At 45.6% G+C, this 18439-nt stretch overlaps 1 protein-coding gene across 3 annotated transcripts in view; it reads right to left on the bottom strand.

Moving 5' to 3' along the window:
• Nucleotides 1-3608: 3608 nt before the first annotated feature.
• Nucleotides 3609-18439, bottom strand: part of LOC745251 (deleted in malignant brain tumors 1 protein) — a 70295-nt gene continuing 55464 nt past the window's right edge. The window contains exons 28-35 of one of the 3 annotated variants that reach the window (XM_063782231.1): nucleotides 16976-17014; nucleotides 16758-16796; nucleotides 15877-15915; nucleotides 11593-11904; nucleotides 10117-10149; nucleotides 9415-9590; nucleotides 6663-7045; nucleotides 3610-4320 (exon numbers count right to left, since the gene is read on the bottom strand). In XM_063782231.1, coding sequence (XP_063638301.1) covers nucleotides 4029-4320; nucleotides 6663-7045; nucleotides 9415-9590; nucleotides 10117-10149; nucleotides 11593-11904; nucleotides 15877-15915; nucleotides 16758-16796; nucleotides 16976-17014 — 1313 coding nt within the window. In that variant the 3' untranslated portion in view covers nucleotides 3610-4028. Of the gene's footprint in view, nucleotides 4321-6662; nucleotides 7046-9314; nucleotides 9591-10116; nucleotides 10150-11592; nucleotides 11905-15773; nucleotides 15916-16757; nucleotides 16797-16975; nucleotides 17015-18439 lie in introns of those variants that run through there. The other 2 variants (XM_063782232.1, XR_010147061.1) reach the window with 2 other exon arrangements.

Here is an 18439-nt window from a genome sequence, read left to right as displayed (position 1 = left end):
TTACACATGAAAACATAGAATCTAATCACCCTAGATGATCAATCAACACAACTCTCTCTCATCATCTAACAACACACATAGTTTCAGGTTGTAACATGCATCCCAACAGGTAACCGCATTCCCAAATGCCCAAAGGCATTTTTCCTTCTGAACATGCATTGCATCTATAGGATGCTGAAGAGAATACACGGTACATGTGATAGAATCTCTGCCCTCACAGAACATGCCCTTAGGACACTGATTTTCCAGCTCCAAATCACAGCAGATCTTCCCCATTTTCTTTTCAATATCTCCATGTCAATCTCCTAAATATTAATACTTTCTCAGGCAGCCACACAGTGACTCTCTTCTATGTTCATCCAGGTAGCCTAAGTTGAACGACTGTAAAGTTATTTTTTAACCTAACGTGAAAGTGGCCTGGGTTCTAGTTCTTCTCACTTACCTGGTGGGTTACATGAGCTAGGTCACCTTCAGCCTTGGTCTCCATAATTTAAAACGGGTTGGTAGCAGCTACCACCCCCCGGGGCTGTGGTGAGGATTAAAAAAGAGAGAATGTGTTTGTAGTCAGGAGCCATCCATGTTCCACTTACCATCAGTGAGAAGTTCTCACTGCCAGCTCCAAAATCCCGTTCTAGAATCTGCTTCTAATATGCTTGGGCCACACCCGGCATAGATTGGGTTCCTGAGAAACAGACTCTGACGCAGAGGCTGATGTACAGGAGGCTTCCTCAGGCGTGTGCTCGGGATCAGCCCCTGTGTCCTAGGAGGGAAGCAGAACCAAGCAGGGGAGTTGGCGCACAAAGAAGCAGCTGCAGCAGCAGCAGGGTCCAGCCACTCCCCCAGGGTGTCCTGGGGCCGCTCTGCCCTTCAGAGACGCCCCACTGAGGCAAGGTGCTCAGACCTGTCCATGCTTCTGTGGATCAGTCGTTGCCTGAGGGCTGCCTGAGGGTGGAGGGGCTGTGAACTTGGATTAGACAAAGCCTTGAGCTGAGGGAAATTCCTGGTGAGCGGTGGCACTGAGATCTGCCCGCCGCCAACACTCCCAGCAGTCTGGATATGAGTGACTTTCTCTGAGGGGACATCTGGGTGTCACCCTAGAGTGGTCATTCTACTCAACTCCTAAAAGGGATGGATTTTCAGAATATTTTACAAAGTAACTGTACGTTGTATTCAAAAGACTTACCTAACAAAGTGTTTTGGAGAGGCTAAAAACGAAGGGATAGGCAATGGAATACCAGGCACATGCAAACTAGAGGGGTGGGGTGGGGTGGAATCCAGGCTACCTCTGCTTTCCCAAGGCGGGGGGCGGTCACCTCATTACTGCTGGGTTGGGGTGAAAGTCCTGGCTCTCCACTGGGCCTCCTCTAACCAGGATAGAATAAAAGGGTGCCTCATCTCTTCCAAGTAGGGGTAAAAATGGAAGTCTAGGCTCACTACCTGCTCTGCACCTGACATGAGGGCTGGAGGTGAGGGTCTCATTACTACCTGGAGGTGATGAGCATCCCAGTGCCCGCTTTACCTTCTCTGACATCACTCAGGATGAGGGAGGGGAAGAGAAGGAGTGCTGGGGGAGGGCAGAAGTCTAGGCTCTCCACTCAACATTTGCTGGCTGGGATGAAGGTGGGGCCACAGTGTTTCCCATGGCAGTTAGCTAGAGTCGGACAGTTTTCATCTAAGTGTTTTCTGTCTTGCTAGGTTGCTCCTTTGCTGGTCCTTTGGCTAGAGAGAGCAGGCTTTTCTTGGTTCTTTTTGGTCTTGTACCATTGGTGTTTCCTGATTGCAGGCTTTTCCCTGTGAAGTGCATTTTGATCCATGAGGTGTGGAAAACTGAAAGGTGGCCATGGTTTTCAAACTTCAGCCTTTCTGAGAATCACCTGGAATGCTTTTGGAGAAGGTTGCTTCCTGGATCCCATCCTTTGAACCACACACCAAGAGGAACTGATCTGGAAGTTCGTTTGGACCCTTGTTTATTAAAATGTTAGTTCTTTCATTGTCAACACGTTTCATATTAGGGATTTATTAAAAGTCATAAAATGCTAGGTTTTGGTAGCTGTTAGCTTCTACTTCCTCAACATGCTATGGGCTATGAATATATACAGTTAATAGGGAGATGACTTTGAAAGTAGAAACTCTAGCAGCCTACAATTACTTGGAAAAGCTCCTTTATTCATTTGAAGCACTTGCATGAAATACACATCAGATACTAAAATCATTGTTTCATGTGACTAAAGTTGGAGCCACTCAGGGACAAATAATTGACTCTGATTTAAAGATAGCATTTTCACCAAACTGGCCAGTAATCACATTTCATCAATTTCTGTGTATAAGCAGGGAACTTCATTAAAATAAATACCAATATATTTTACCAAGACAGTTGTTGATGAAGGGAAAATTTGTAATGAAACAGATGTTCAGCTCACAGGCTACACCCCTCCTTGGGTCATTTAGCAGATTTTTAACCGTGAAGACCTCAGGGTTAGCTCCTAGGCTCTACCCAAAACTGCCCTCCTCCATGGGGGACTTGAAAATACTGTAGTCCCATCCTGTGCAGGTCATTTGTTGACAAAGAGGGGAACTAGTCCTTGGAGATGGGGACCTATCTTTTAAATATTGCTACTGAATATTTCTTGACAAGCAAAAATAAAAATCTGACTATGTTCAAGTCTGTTTTTTTAAAGACACCTTCAAGGATAGTGAGTCTAGCACAGGTCTCTTTCTGTTAAGGTAGAAAGTGAGATGAGAGTGGATGCTGCTCTCCTTCTCTGGGAGGATGCAGGAATAAGCTAAGCTTTCCTTGTTTGCTTTTCAGGTTTTATGTGTACTTTTCAAGTTTCCCAAATGCTTTGAGGATTTGGGAAACAGACTGAGAACATGGCCACACAAACACCTGGTAGTGAAGTAGGAGGCGGGTTTCAACTCTAGAGGAAGAGCTCAGGCACCGGACCAAATTGAGGACTAACTAAAACAGGGCTGGGGTGGAAGCAGCTTTCAATTAGACATGCCCACCAGTGTGCCATGTCAATTTACTGTTGCCACGGCAGCACCTGGGAGTTACTGCCCCTTTCCATGTCAATGACCCACTAACTCAAAAGTTACTACCCCTTGCCTAGAAATTTCTGCATAAACCAACCCTTAATCTGCATGCAATTAAAAGTAAGTATTAATATTAATATGACTGCAAAACTGCCCTGAGCTGCTACTTTTTGCCTACAGGGTAGCCCTGCTCTGCAGGAGCAGTCATAGAGCTGTAACACCGCTGGAGCTGTAACATTGCCTCTTTGATAAAGCTATTTTCTTCTACCTCCAGCTTGCTCTTGAATTCTTTCGTGGGCAAAGCCAGGAATCCTCGCAGGCTAAGCTCCACTTTGGGGCTCGCCTGCCCTGCATCAGCAGCTCAGACAGCAGATACGTGGTTCCTGTGATTGCATTTCAGCCTTTCATTTGCAAGCTATAACCCAAACCCAACAAAGCCTAGGTCCAATTTATTCCCATCAAAACAAAATGATCAAAGCTTGTTGTGATGAGTGAATGACATGCTTGATTCAAGCAACCAGTTAGAGTTTTAAAAAATGAGTAGAGTTTTAAAAAATGAGTGGAGTTTAAAAAAATGAGTGACAGACACTTATTTTATTTTACCTAAGACTCTTGGCAAGAGTTGAAAATAAATCCTCGTACCGTCAGAGGATAAAAATAGAGATCCACTTAATAGCATCTGATGATTAAACAGTCAACTTAAAAAGACAATCTTTAAATTGACAATGCGGTATAGAGAGATAACCCTGCTCTTTGTAACATTTTGTACACTTTAAGACAAGAATTAGAAAATGTAGCATTTGTGGCAGCAAAGAGAATAATTGCCTTAGAAGTTTAGTAATCAGAGAAGATTTGTTTAGTAACAAACCTCAGAGAAGCAATCCCCTCTGGCTGTTTCTTTGACCTGTCTCTATGCAGATAGCGTCTGATTGGTCAAACATTACTGAAGAGAAATAGACTTTGCTTTCTACAGATTCACATGAAAATTGCAGAAATCACTCAAGAGTCCTCCTCTGAGCAGTGACTTTGTGGATCTCCAGTGGCCCCACCATTTGGAAATGCTCAGTCTGCTTTTCCTTGGCCTCCATGGGGCCTGCACCTCTCCTACTCTGTCCTGTACAGCCCCGGGAGCAGAGAGAGGCATAATCCCCCACCTTGCACACTGCAACCTTACACTGCAGATATACCACATCATAGCTGTCAAGAAAGCTGAAGACATTGAACTTGAACTGAGCCATGTTCTTCTGGCGGGGATGGAGGTTGATGTAGGTATTGTCTTTGATGCACCTGATGGGGAGAAAAACCCCAGGACAAAAAGATTAACTTAAAGCACGATATGAGTTTACTGCAACCCAGATAATCAGGCATGGACCCAGATCTCTGATTTGCAAATAGAGTTCTTCCCACTACCCACTCTTTCTTTCATAAAGAAACTTTTTAACACTGCTATGAGTGGAAAAACCACTATTCCTGGACATAAATAGAAAGGAACTAGAAAATAAACACAATAAAACAAAAAAAAAAGTAATTAAATTCTAGGTAGAACTCTTGTTTTCAAAAGGCCTACTCTGTTCTGTCCAAAGAGAGATGAAAAGTGTTGGTGGTTTTATTTGAAGGCAAACTTGGATTATTTAAAAATGTACATCAGTAAACCCTAGGGAAACCACCAAAAAAAAAAAAAAAAAGAAGTGATGCATTCAGAGGAGATAAAATGAGTCACATAAAATGCTCAATTAAAACTGGAGAAGGCAGCAAAAAGAGTGTGAGGAGAGAAACAAGGAACAAATGCAACTAATAGAAAACAGTTACTGAGATGGTAGATTTTAATCCAATGATATCAAGAATCACTTTAAATATAAATGGTCTAAATATAGCAATTTAGAGGCAGAGTAGATTAAAAAACAAGTCCCAACTATTTATTGTCTACAAGGAACCCACTTTAAATATAAAGACACAGGTAAGTTAAAAGTAAAGAGATGAAGAAAGATATACCATGCAAATACTAATCAAAAGAAAGGTGGAGTAGCTATATCAATTTCAGAAGAAAATAAACTTCAGAGCCAGGGTAATTATCAGGAAGCAAGAGGGGTATTATATGAAAACAAAGTGATCAGTCCTCCAAGAAGACACAATAATTTTTCTTATGTAAGCACATAACACAGTTTTAGATAGAACTGCAAAGAAAATCAACAAATCCACTACAATAGCCAGATACTGCAAAACTCCTTCAACAGTAGTTGACAGATCCAGCATGAAGAAAAGCAGTGAGGATATAGATGACCTAAACAGCACTCCCAATCCACTAGATCAAATTGACATTTATAGAGCCCTCCATCCAGCAACAGCAGAACACACATTCTTCTCCAGCCCACATGGAATATTCATCAGGACAGACCACATTCTGGGCCATAAAAGACACCTTAACAAATTTAAAAGAACAAAAATCACACAAAATACATTATCAGAATCGTGGAATTAAACTCAAAATTGAATAAGAACAATTCCTGGAAAATTCCCAAATGTTTGGAAATTAAACAAAACATTTCTAAATAACCCATGGGTCAAATAAATCTCAAAAGAGAAATTAAAAAATATTTTGAGCTAAGTGATAATAAATATACAAGTAATCAAAAATTTGTGGAATGCAGCTAAAGCAGTGCTTAGAGGGAAATTTATAAAATACATATTTTAGAAAAGAAGAAATATCTAAAATCTATAGTCTAAGCTTTGAAAACTAGAGGAAGAAGCACAAATTAAGCCTGAAGAAAGCAGAAGGAAAAAATGTCCGTTGTTAAATTCTGGCACCAAACAGAGCCTCTTGCCTGATATATTTATAAAGGGGGTTGAAAGGGAAGAGTTTTCTCACTCTGTGGCTCAACGCAGTTTAGTGCCACCTCTGTGCACCTCTCACACCATGGCTCACACTGCCTATGGAAGGTGCTGTGTCCTGTCCATCCCCTGGCTTTTGGAAACAGGTACCACAGTGCTCTCCATGGACTTTAGGGTGCCGTGGTCCTCACCACTCTAAAACTGCCATTGAGTAGTAAGTGATGGATTTTTGTTGTTTTCAAACTTGTTGCGAACTGCCCATCTATAAGTACTTTGCCTCTGTTAGGGGACAAGAGAGCTATAAACGCAAACAACTGGCCAAAGTTCTAACTTGGCAAATCTTTTGGTTAACCAAAGGAGCCAGAATAAGTCTCACAAGTATAACTAAGATCTTAGCTTGGGATAACCTATTAGTTCATCAGTGTAGGCCAATGCCCCGAGGGCCTGCACCATGAATGGGGAGTCCAGTGAAGTCATACGGCTGGAAGGGGCTGGAAGGGGCTGGAAGGAAAGGAGGCATGGACATGAAAGGGTGAAGTGAGGCAGCAGAGCCCAGGGCAGCAAGAGCCCTCCCTAGGACTGTGGGGAGTTAAGGGAAGGTGTCTATAACTGCCTGCCTATAACTATTTGTCCCCACTTGTGATCAGATGATGTTGAGGGCCCCCACTGTGCCTCTGAGACACAGTGAGGAGTCTACACAAAGTTCTGATGTAGGAATACCACTTGAGAAGCCACAGGTTCCCTAAAGGCACGCCAGGTGAATATACAGTCCACCCCAGAGGGCCTTCCATCTTCCTTACCCCTGCCGGATCAAATCATACTTGATGGTTGTAAAATCATGGGGATCAGGAGAAGCCACACAGGTATCCACGAAGAGCATCAGGTTGGGATTGGGGCTGTGGAGGGTGGCTTGGAGGAAGACCTCTTTCCTCTGGCTGTCATAGTAGGGCACCATGCCTCCCACATGCTGGGACTCAGGGGACTGGAGGAAGGATATAGACACGGTGTAGCCAGCACCCTCCGTTGGGGCGTCATCCCCATGAATGATTTCAACTGTGGATGGGCCGTTCGCCCTACAGGTGAACTTCAACTTGGGCACCTTGTGCCGCACAATGACTTGGCCAGGGTGGCCCCGTTTCCGGCCTCTGATGGAGTTGGAGTAGCTGAGGGAGCCGAGGTGCTCCTGTGAGGATGAGAGAAGAGTTGCGGGCAGCACTCTTGGCTCCCTGACAAGCACCTGCCTCCATGAGCTGAGACCCCTCCTTCCCACCCCCACTTGGCACCAGCTTACTGACCTGCAGGAGGGATGACCTCCCGGGGCCAGACCTCTGTGATACTTAACACCACAAAGGGGTGACATGACATGTGGGGTGCATGCAGGGAGCCCCCAGTGGGCAAGTCTGGACTGTCCCTTCCATCCTGTGAGGATTAAGTTGTTGTGCTAGCTGTGAGCTGGGCTGGCAGGTCCAGCTGCTCTGAGCTCCCCTTCTGCTGAATTCCCCCACAAGCTCAATTCCTGCAGGCTCCCAAAGGCCAACCCCACCTTCGTCCCCAGAGCTCTTGTCCTCTCTTTAGTCTCTTCCTTGCCCTTGACTCCAGACCAGTACTGGCTCCATGTGAGCTGTAGGCCTGGCCCTGCTGAACTTCACTCCCAGCCTTCAAATCCAACAGGACTTGCAGGAGGTAAGGTTGTGCTGGGGCCAACAGGCAGGGGTCCCTGCCTCTCATGCCCTGTGTAGATGCCTAGAGGCTTAGCCTGCCCGGGAACATTTGCTCAAAGAAGCCTCAGCTTGTGGGATTCAGATCCTGTGACATTCTGCTTGGAACCTCCAAGAACTGCCCTGTCAGCTTAGACCAAAGTTTGTCAACTTTCTTCCACCGTGGCCCCATTAAGGAGCCTTTGTAGACATCTTACTCATCCTGGCCTCTCTCAAACCCTGACTATGAGTTGTAATACAAGTATACTGTTTATATACCAGATGTGTATCTGTGCTTGAGCTAGAAAGAAAGATATTATAATTTTTGCCTCTAAGAACCAATATCTAACTTCCCTGCCACCAATAAGGGTAACATTACCCTCCTTGAGAATCTCTGACTTAGATTAAAAGTCAAACTCCTCACCCACATGGTCCTGCCCTCCTTCCACTCTGATCTTGGGCTTCCTGGCCTCCAGTCTCTTCTTGAAAGCCCCAAGGCTGCGGCTGCCTCAGGACCTCAGCCCTGGCTGATCCCCATATCCTCTGCCTGGTTGCCCCACCCCAGGGAAGGCTCAGCTTCCCAGCCACCAGCCTATTCAACATGGCTTCCCTTCCACCCCAAATGACTCTTCTACCCCTCCCTTATTTTACTGTCTTCGTAACCTCTTTTGGTATAAAAAGGACCCTGGTTTGGGTGTTTGGTCTGATCCTGTCCCCCCTTTCATGAATGTAAGGGCCATGGAGCAGGGGCTCTGTCAGTCTTGCGGCTGCTGTGTCCCCAGCACCTAGAAGGTGACCCATCCACTGACTCTGAAAGCAGACATGGACCTCTGTGCAGCAGTGTTTTCCTTATCAGCGCTCTCTGACCCTGCTGACTGCTACCCCAGCACCCTGGTCAGCTCATGGGGTTTTCAGGGGAAGCTGAGCCAGCCAGGCGAAAGAGAACATTTGCAGGGTCTTCCCTGATGGCCCAGAGGCTTCCCTGGGCTGCCCACTTCCCAGACACAGGGGGCATGGATCCTGGGGCAGAAACTTCTGAGGTTAAAAAGTAGAATTGTCAAAGCAAAAAGGATAGGAATGACTATGATCTGTACAATGAAATAGATAAAATGTGAATGACTTCAACCTCTAACAATGCCAAGGGTTTCCTGGCCTCATGTTTGTGTCTAATCAGGGGATGTATAAGAATAGAGGAGCAGTATGGGGATCTTGCTTGGGAACAGGTTATCCTGTTTAAATACTGAGAAAAAAATATTCTGTGGTTATACACTCTCCCTATATCTCTCGTGTACTTGTTTCCTTAATTTCAATACCATTGTTTTGTGAAATAAACCAGTAGTCAAGGAAAACTAAATAAACATATATATGTCATGATTTATAAATGTCCTAAAGGTTTGCTTTCTTGATCATGGAATGCAGTTACCTGCTTAGAAACCTAGCAGTCAGATGGGCAAGTGGACAATCTGTCTTCCCTCATGCCTGTCACCATAGCTTGCACATGGTAGGTGTACACCAATGCTCAATCAAGAGGCATGTGTGGAAAATACATTGCCTCTGGAGTGAAAAGACTATACCATCCATCCATCCATCCATCCATCCATCCATCCATCCATCCACACATCCATCAGCCCATCAGCACTCAATACTTGTTATTGTGTATCCCAAATTCCCCAAAGGAAGGAAAGTTTCAGACAAACTAATGAGCTGCTCTCTGTCTTACCAAACTCAGAAATGAATTTATGGTTTGCACTTTTCCTCTGTCCTTACACAGATTTTTAATAGGTGGTTGAATTTCCCAAACTTTTCACCTGGGCCTCATCCACAGAAGGGTAGCACCACCTGGGAAGGGTCCTACCTGCTGGATAGTGCCACAGTGGCCATAGGGAATGTTGAAGATCAGGTAGCGTCCCATGACTTTGGGGCGACATAGCTCATCATTTAAGTGGATGTCCCAGGAGGAGTAGCCCAGCCTCCGGAGATAGCCTCGGTCAATGACGGCTTGGAAGAGGTGAGGCAAGCAGGATAGCTGGGCTGCAGGAGGGGAAGATGAAGAAATCCTCACAAAGAGAAACTGGTTCACTGGTCATGTAGGTCCTGGGTGCGTGTATATCTTTACTTCATTAAACTACCATGAACAACGCCCTGAGATGGAGCTGGCTCAGCTCTCCTCATATCCCACCCTTGACTTGACTTTCATTAATTTTACTTATACCAACCCTTTTCCAAGAAGGCTTTGAGGTCACGCCACACCCATGGGGAATCCTACCCATAGCCCACATTCCATGCATGGCTCATTTCTCATGTTGAGAACTGTGCGCCTGAACATGATCTATCTGGGTCTTTGTATGGAGGTAAGTTGGAGAAAGGGAGCCTGGGTGCAAAGGGGCTTTTTTCCCAACCTCCTAAAACCCAGCGAGTGGGTGGAAATCCAGAGATCTCAGTGTAAACACAGAAGTGGGTCCCCCTCACAGCCTATTCTTTCTCCCCTGCTTGGCTGTTCTCTCAGCTACCCCCGCATCAGCATCCTTAGCCTCAGACCCTAGAGGGAAGACTTTACCATTGTCCTTAGGTACAAGAGAGTCAGCCAGACCTGGTGAGAGAAGGATGAAAACAAATGTCAACTGTGTTGGAACACTGCAAGAGGATAATGTAGCTGGTAGTAGACATGAAGTGTAGGGGAATGGGCTCATTTGATTTCACTACTAAAGCTGGGGTACAGTGGCATGAGAATTTTCCAGAGCATGCAAAGGAAAGGAGGGCCCAGGGCCTCCTGAGGGAGCTGGAGCCTGGCATGTGTGAACTAGAATTGAGAATACATATATCATCAATTCCAAGATTTATTGGAGCAAGAGAATAGTAGACACATGGCTTCTAAGGTTATAACGCTATCCTGTGTATGAACACTGATTGGTGTCCTTTCCCAAGCACATGACATGCTCGGAGCCTCAAGCTGGGAAAGATGTAATTTGCAGATATCAAAGTCTTCTCCAGCTCAGAAGCAAGGCAGGACAGTACCCCAGAGCCAACACCCAGCCCAGGAAGCATGGCCAGCTAAGTTCACTTAACCCCTCAGTGAATGTCCAAAGGATCCACTTGGTATATAATCCAAGAATGGAAAATGGATTGTCATTTAGAATCGGTCCCCTGACAGCATCAGGAAAAGCTGGAACCAGGAACTGACATAATCAAAACAAGGATCTGGAAGGTGAGGGCCCCATGACCCTAGCACACATTCATACTCCTTGGCTGGGTGTGATTCATGTCTGTCTTCAGGGGCCTCTGACAGCTTTTCTAGTTGGGTCCCATGTCTATGCAAAACAAGGCAACATCTACAAAGGCAAATGCAATGGCAACAATTCCTTTGATTTACCCGTAAAAAACTAAGAATGGAATAGACAAGTTGAGCTCAGACTTGTGTTTCAAATCTTAGAATTCCATAACTCCTTGACGTTTAGGGTAAGTTTAGGGCACATATAAAGAAGCACTGCTCCATACAGAAGGTAGTCAACCTCTTGAAGTCAGAATGCCCAGACAGATATTGGGTGACAAAATACATTCCAGGAAAGGTATAGGCCAAATCTTGGATGAAAGGGACATCAGAGGAGCCAGGGACACCCTGGGGTGTCTTTCTGACTTCTGAGGGTTAGGGCCAGGTGAGGAGGAGTGTCTACCCAGGACTATGCTCTTGAAGCCCTCCTCCGAGATGGAAAGAGGGACTGGACAAATTGTAGACAAACAGCAGCAAGTTCGACGGCCTTAGTCATTTTGTTACACCGCCACTCCTTCCTTTGACCCCATCATCGTTTAACTGTATTTCAGAACCAATACTGCGCTGAACTGGAGTTGGACAAAAGTGACGAGTGCGCCCCCAAGCCTGGATGATTAAAAGGTTTACCACCAAGTGTACCTAACCAACATGCTCTCGGTAGCATAGGATCTGGGACCCTGGCCGCACCTGATATCCCCAGGATGGTGAATTTGGACCCCAGGAATGTGAGGAGAGGAAAGGCAGGGTGGGCAGAGGACGCGGTACCTGCGCACACCACGCCCGCGTCCTCGCGGTGCTGGCAGTTGTGCCGGGCCCAGCCCGAGTGGGTGCAGCGCTCCAGCGCGTCCTCGTGGCCGGTGCAGCGCACGTCGTCCAACAGGATGGGCCCAGTGCCCTGGCCAAAGCGGCCGCGGCCCGGGGCGCCCAGAGCACGGCCGCAACCCAGGAGGCGGCACACCACGCGGGCGTTCCTGATGTTCCAGTGGTCGTCGCACACCGTGCCCCACACGCCCTGGTGCCGCAGCTCTACCCGGCCCTCACAGCGGCTCCGCCCGCCCGCCAGGCGCAGGGGCGGCTCTGCATGGTGAGAGAAGCGGTCAGGTGGGAAGAAACTCGAGGTCAGGTTTCCATCCTGGACAGGATCGCAGGGTGCCACTTGCTATTTGCAATACGAACTGTTTCTGGTTTTGTTGTTCTCTAACACACACACACACACACACACACACACACTTTCTCTCATACAGTAAAGCCTTAATTATCTGAAGCCCTCAAGGAATGGTCCTTGTGGGCAAGCCTAGTTTTCCAGGTACCTAAGAACTTAGGTAAAATATAAAAACCCAAAGAAAACAAAGCAAACAGGCAAAACAAAAAACCAAAACACTTCCAAATATTTAGGAGACAGTTGTTCTAAAACGAGGCACTGCCTTGACTCATCAAACATGTATCCAGTGAAATTACTTTTACTCTTGATGGCGAAGAGCTCATACGTTCGCTCTAAAAACCATATTGTACAACCCAGCTCTTCCACTTGGTATTTACTCAAGATGAACAAATGTGCATGTCCACAGAAAGATTTGGACACAGCAGAAGCCTCCACAACAGCCCAAATCCAGAAACCATCCAGGTGCCCATCTGCAGGAGAAGGGGTAAATCATGGTATAGGCACACAGTGGAATAACACTGCACAGTAAAAAAAAGTCACAAATGACCAATACATTTGTTCCTTTATGGATCTCAAAAACATTTGAAGTGAAAGGAGTTAGAAACATGACAGCACATGTTATTTGATTCCATTTATATGACATTCTAGAAAAACAAACCTATTCTATAGTGACAGAAGGCAGATCAGTGTTTGCCTGGGGAAGGTGGGAGAGATTTACTGAGAAAGGGCATGAGGGAACTTCCTGGGATGATGGAAATGCTCTCTATCCTGATGGTGGTGGTCGCTACACAGTTGTGTATGTTAGACAAAACTCATGGATGCATGCAGTTTATTGTATAGAAATTATACTTCAAAAAGGTTGATTTGAAAAATAAAAAGAATAAAAAATAAAATCTATATTCTGTTGGTGGTATCATGCCCACAGACATGTGTAGAATGATTTGCCTTTATATCGGCCTGTGGTGACTGCATCTTTCAATTTTCTGCTCTGTTTGACACATAGAAGATGCTTAGTGAATGTTAAACACCACAGGCTTCCGTTTCTCTGTGACTGTAGTATGCTGGTCTAGGCTGGTCACTCTCCTCATCATATTTATTGCTGTAATATTGGAAGCAAGATAACCATGCTTGTTTGAACTATGAATAAGGGTAAATATTTTCTGGGTAAGGTTTTGGAAAGTGAATTTTGGGATTTCAACCCACAAAGTGCATGTGTATCCACACACACACCTGTGTCTGCACATACACACCTACAAGCTCATAAAATTTTCCTGTAAAGAGTAAGGAAGTTAAATGAAAAATAAATATGATCCTAACAGTATTAATAGAGTTATGATCATTTTAGTGTTTAGAGACAAAAATTACCAAGTACAGGGACCATCTTTTCATCAACTGAAATTTTAACTGTAAATAAGAAAAAAAAAACTTCAAAAATGTGTGTTCATATTTACATTCAAACCTGAAAAAGAACCAAACATTTTCTGTAATTTCAGATAGCAATACATTGTTTAAGTTCCTACTTTAGTTTGGGTGCAGAAATATTATCCATTAAGTTTTACTTTTTTTGCCATCAAAATGTATTAAATGGCCAGGTGCCTGCGCTCACACCTGTAATCCCAGCACTTTGGGAGGTTGAGGTGGGAGAATCACTTGCATCCGGGAGCTCAAGACCAGCCTGGGCGATATGGCGAGATCCAGTATGTATTAAAAAATTTTTAAAAAATAGCTGCAGGGTGGTGCACACCTGTGTTCCTAGCTACTCGGGAGGCTGAGGTGGGAGGATCACTTGAGCACAACAGGTCAAGGCTGCAGTGATTGCACCACCGCACTCCAGCCTTGGCAACAGAGCAAGACCCTATCCCAAAATAAATAAATAAATAAATAAATAAATAAATAAATAAATGTAATAAGCAGTGCTGTATCCTGTTTATTCTCCAGATATAAAATAATGTATTCAATGGTCAGAAAAAAGCTTTATAAATATATTGAATTTTGAAAGGAAGAATTAAAAAAACATATTTTGTAGAAAACATTTTTATAGGGGCTGAAAATGAAGCCAAGAAAATCAAGTTAGTTTCCTCTGAAATATTTTTAGATAAGAAAAAGGTCATATCTGAGGGATGTAATTCCATAGTAACATATACAGAGGAAAGCCTGGTAGAAAAATTAGCAATGGATTTTATGAAAGAATATAGTAGTGCAAATAATAAAATGAAGCATTAATCTAGCAACAGACATAAGATCGTTACAGAGTGATGGTGTCACTTTGGTCGAAATTAGATCTGTGGCTGCAAAAAAAAATATTCTCTTGAAAAGAAAGCATTAAAATTTGGCTTCATTGAAATTTTACACTGTAGACTATAAGTGTATGAAAACGAGCCTATTTCATCTGTGATATGCAGTAGAAATCCACCCCGTGCACTGATCTTGTGGATTTACATATTCAGGCATAAACTGGAATATGAGAGGCTGGCATTTTGTGAGGGAGATTGACAATTCTTATTTTGAACATCTACAATGTGTCAGATAATTTGCATCTCTGGTCCTCATGACAATTATTTTAGAGATGAGGAAATGGAGACTCAGGGGTTTTATAGCATGCTCAGGTTATCCACAATTCAAGCCCGTGAGGCTCCAAAGCATGTATTCTAAGCACTTTGCCTTTCAAGAGTATAACATGTGGGAGTCGCATCCACCCGGGCTCCATGCGGTTAATCAGGGATGAAGGGGAAGGAAGGTAAGGGTTTAATGGCCACCACACCTTTTCTCCCTCTCCAAGGTGGCCCTTCCCGAGCAAACAGGAAGTGACTTCGCTGTCATGCCTTCACAAAGGAAGTAAAACCCTCTGAGTGTCACCTAATCTGTGACCAAAGCAACCCAATTACCGTCAACCAGATCCACAGAGAAAAGGTTGCCTCATGTGATGTCAAGAGCCAGTGAGAATTACAAGCAAAGGAATCTTCTGGCAAAAGTGGAGTCATGGTGTGGGTGAGAAGGAAGGAAGTGAGGAAATGAGGGATGGAGGTAGGAGGAAAGCGAAGGAGGGAGGGAGAAAGAAAGGAAGTAAAAGGAAGGAAGGAAGGAGGGAAGGAAGGAAGGAGGGAGGGAGGGAGGGAGGGCAGGCAGGCAGGCAAGAAGGCAGGCAGGCCATACTTAAACATAGGTGAAAAGAAAGTGCTGAACTTTGGTTTCATTGAATTTTACCCCCATATGTCTTCAAAGTACCCAGGACTTGGGGGAAAAAAGAAAATAAATAAAAGAGAAGAAAGCAGCAGAGCCTTGTTACTGAAGACGTCAATGTCATAGGGATTTGGGAGAATCACACAGATGGATTCATCCGCAGAGCATGAAAGCAGAAAGGACTTTGGATAGGAGTCAGGACACCTGGCTCTGCCTTGCCCTAGCTCTGTGACTTTAGGCAAATCTTTTCCTTCTTTGGGCCTCATTTTCCTCCAAAATGAGGGTGGTGGTTCAACACCTTACTCCCCCAACCGGGTCCATGACCAGCAGCAGTGGCATAACCTGGGAGCCTGTTAGAAAAGCTGCACCCAGAGCCACTGAATTTGCATTTCACGAGTTCCACATGAGGCTCACACACATATAAGCATTTGGGAATCCCTACTCTAGACTTGAGATTTTAAGCTATTTTATCCTATTTATCCTGTCCCCAGCATCCACCTTCACTGCGTGCAGTTTCATGACTAGTGATAGGGGAGTGGCCTGGAATCCTCTGGGGAGTTGAGTGGCCTCCCCTGACTTCTCCTCTCTTCTCCCCTGACCTCACCTGGAGAAACAGAAGTGTTTATTCTGGGTGTGTAAACTCTTGCTGGGCTGAGCATTCTCAGAAAGCCACTCATGAGGGCTGTTGCAAGGAGCAGAGAGCATACCTGGTGAAGAAGGGGCTTCAGCTGCAGTGGGAGTCGTATCTGCAAATGCAGAGGAATGTTTTGGTTTGACCAACTACATGGTGGAAAACAGAAGGGCAGATGGATAGAACTAACACTATCACAACCCAGTTTTTTCATGTGTGTGTTCAGGTGTGCTTGCTGGGTCAAAGCATCACCTGAAACATGACACATATGGCCAAGCAGGAGAGGTGCAGACCCCCAGCCCTGGCCTCCATGAGCACATCTGATCAAGACCAGTGCATGACACACACAGGCCAAGCAGGAGAGATGGGGACCCCCGGCCCTGGCCTCCCATGGGCACATCTGATCAAGACCAGTGCATGACACACACAGGCCAAGCAGGAGAGGTGCGGACCCCCGGCCCTGGCCTCCCATGGGCACATCTGATCAAGACCAGTGCATGACACACACAGGCCAAGCAGGAGAGGTGCGGACCCCCGGCCCTGGCCTCCCATGGGCACATCTGATCAAGACCAGTGCATGACACACAGGCCAAGCAGGAGAGGTGCGGACCCCCGGCCCTGGCCTCCCGTGGGCACATCTGATCAAGACCAGTGCATGACACACACAGGCCAAGCAGGAGAAGTGTGAACCCCTAGCCCTGGCCTCCCATGGGCACATCTGATCAAAACCAGTACAGCAAGCAGAAGGTGTGCCCTGGTGCGGGGGCCACTTTTGTGTCTATGGATGAAGAGAACATGAACCTCAGTTTCTGTGAAAAGGATGCTGGGGTTTCTGTTTACACTGAGGCTCATACCATAGACAGAATAGCCAGTACCTATATATGTTGATTTGCCACAGAGAAAGGGAAAAAGTTGATCATATTGAACTTTAGAAATATGACAGGCAGAAAACATTACCAGAGGGCGTGTCCGCTTCTGCTGAGGTTGAAGATGCATCTGTGTATTAACAAAGACAGCAGGACACAAACATGAGTGGAAGAAGGCCAGCTGTGTCTTTTCATTGAGTTTTACTCTGCAGTAAAAATGATCATAACTGAGGCTTATTTTCTGAATAGAACATGACACATACGAAGCCAGTCTCATTAACTTAAACAGTACCACAAAGGAGACTTTACCAGGTGGAAAGGTCACTTCTGCTGAGGTTGAAGAGATCTCTAGAGATAAAAGGAAGAAGAGACATACACCAGTGGAGGGGACTCCTGGGTTTCTCTTTTTACTGAGGCTATATTGGGGACAAAATTTTTGAGTTTCATTTTGATAAACAGATCTCCAAGAAGAGGCACTGATGGGATAGCAGACAGAGTGTTCTACCTGGTGTGGAGGTCACGGGAGTGGAGATGGAAGCTGCAGGTGAACACAAAGGACAAGGGAGCAATAAGACCGTCTCGTCAGGCACACATGCCTCTACAAGATGCAGGAGACAGGAAGGTGGTGTCCTGGATCAGTGACTGCCAGGCTTGTCCTCCTGCTCTGCAGCCAGGAGCCGTGGCAAGGCATCTCCAGACCCCCCACTGCCTCCAAGCCAGCCCTCCATTCCTTCCTGTGGGTCTCCATTCCTCTTGCCAACATGTTACTTCTTCCCATGGAGGTAGAGGTGACTGTCTGGGGGGGCCATAGCCATGGGCCAGGTTTCTCAGTGGCATGGAGTTAATCTAACAAAGATTCTGTGAGCGGGTACTTGCTTTCCCGGCCTTTCTCCTCCTTTCAAATGATTGGTGGCAGTGACCCAGGAAAGGGTCAGCTCTGCAGACTGGAACTTTCCCTAGTGGGCTGTCCTAAGATCTAGCTGAGAGTGGGGAGGGGTGGCAGGTCCATTTGTCTTTTGTACTGTTTCCCGCCAATCCAGCTTTATCAGTAATAAAGGCTTCATTTTGCTGCTGAATCTGATGTTTTATACCTCATTTACTTCAACACCTAGAGCAGGGAAGACCACCCTCTTATTATCCCCCTTCCCTTACCAAAAAAAAAAAACCCACAAATCCCTCTACACTCTACTTGTGAAGTTCTCGAACCCAGAGTCACATTAGAAACTCCTCAGATAATTCCAACCAGCATCACTCCAAATCTGTTGTATAAGAGGCAAGTTACTTGCTGTCTTGGTCAACTCTGCATCTCTTACTGCCTTGGCCATCCTCACTGAATGCTGGCAAATGTCAAGGAGGATCAGGGAAAACCATGGCTTGACTTCTTTCCATTCTGGAAACACCACTTGGTGGCTGGTCTCCAGGAGAAGTTCTCTCCACAGACTCAAGTAGGTGATTACCTTAGACCAGTGGTCCCCAACCTTTTTGACACCAGGGATTGTTTTGTGGAAGACAAATTTTCCACGGATGGCGGGGAGGATGGTGGATGGTTTCAAGATCAAACTGTTCTACCTCAGATCATCAGGCATTAGTCAGATTCTCATAAGGTACACTCAACCTAGATCCCTCACACGTGCAGTTCACAACAGGGTTGTGCTCCCGTGAGAATCTAATGCTGCCACTGATCTGGCAGGAGGCAGAGCTCAGGTGGTAATGCTCACTTGCTCATCATTCACCTCTTGCTGTGTGGCCCAGTTCCTAACAGGCTATAGAGCC

Source organism: Pan troglodytes, chromosome 8 (genome assembly GCF_028858775.2).
Source record: "Pan troglodytes isolate AG18354 chromosome 8, NHGRI_mPanTro3-v2.0_pri, whole genome shotgun sequence".
Classification (NCBI taxonomy): Eukaryota; Metazoa; Chordata; class Mammalia; order Primates; family Hominidae; genus Pan; species Pan troglodytes.
The sequence above is the reverse complement of the archived record's forward strand: the minus strand, read 5'-3'. Positions and strand labels throughout refer to the sequence as shown.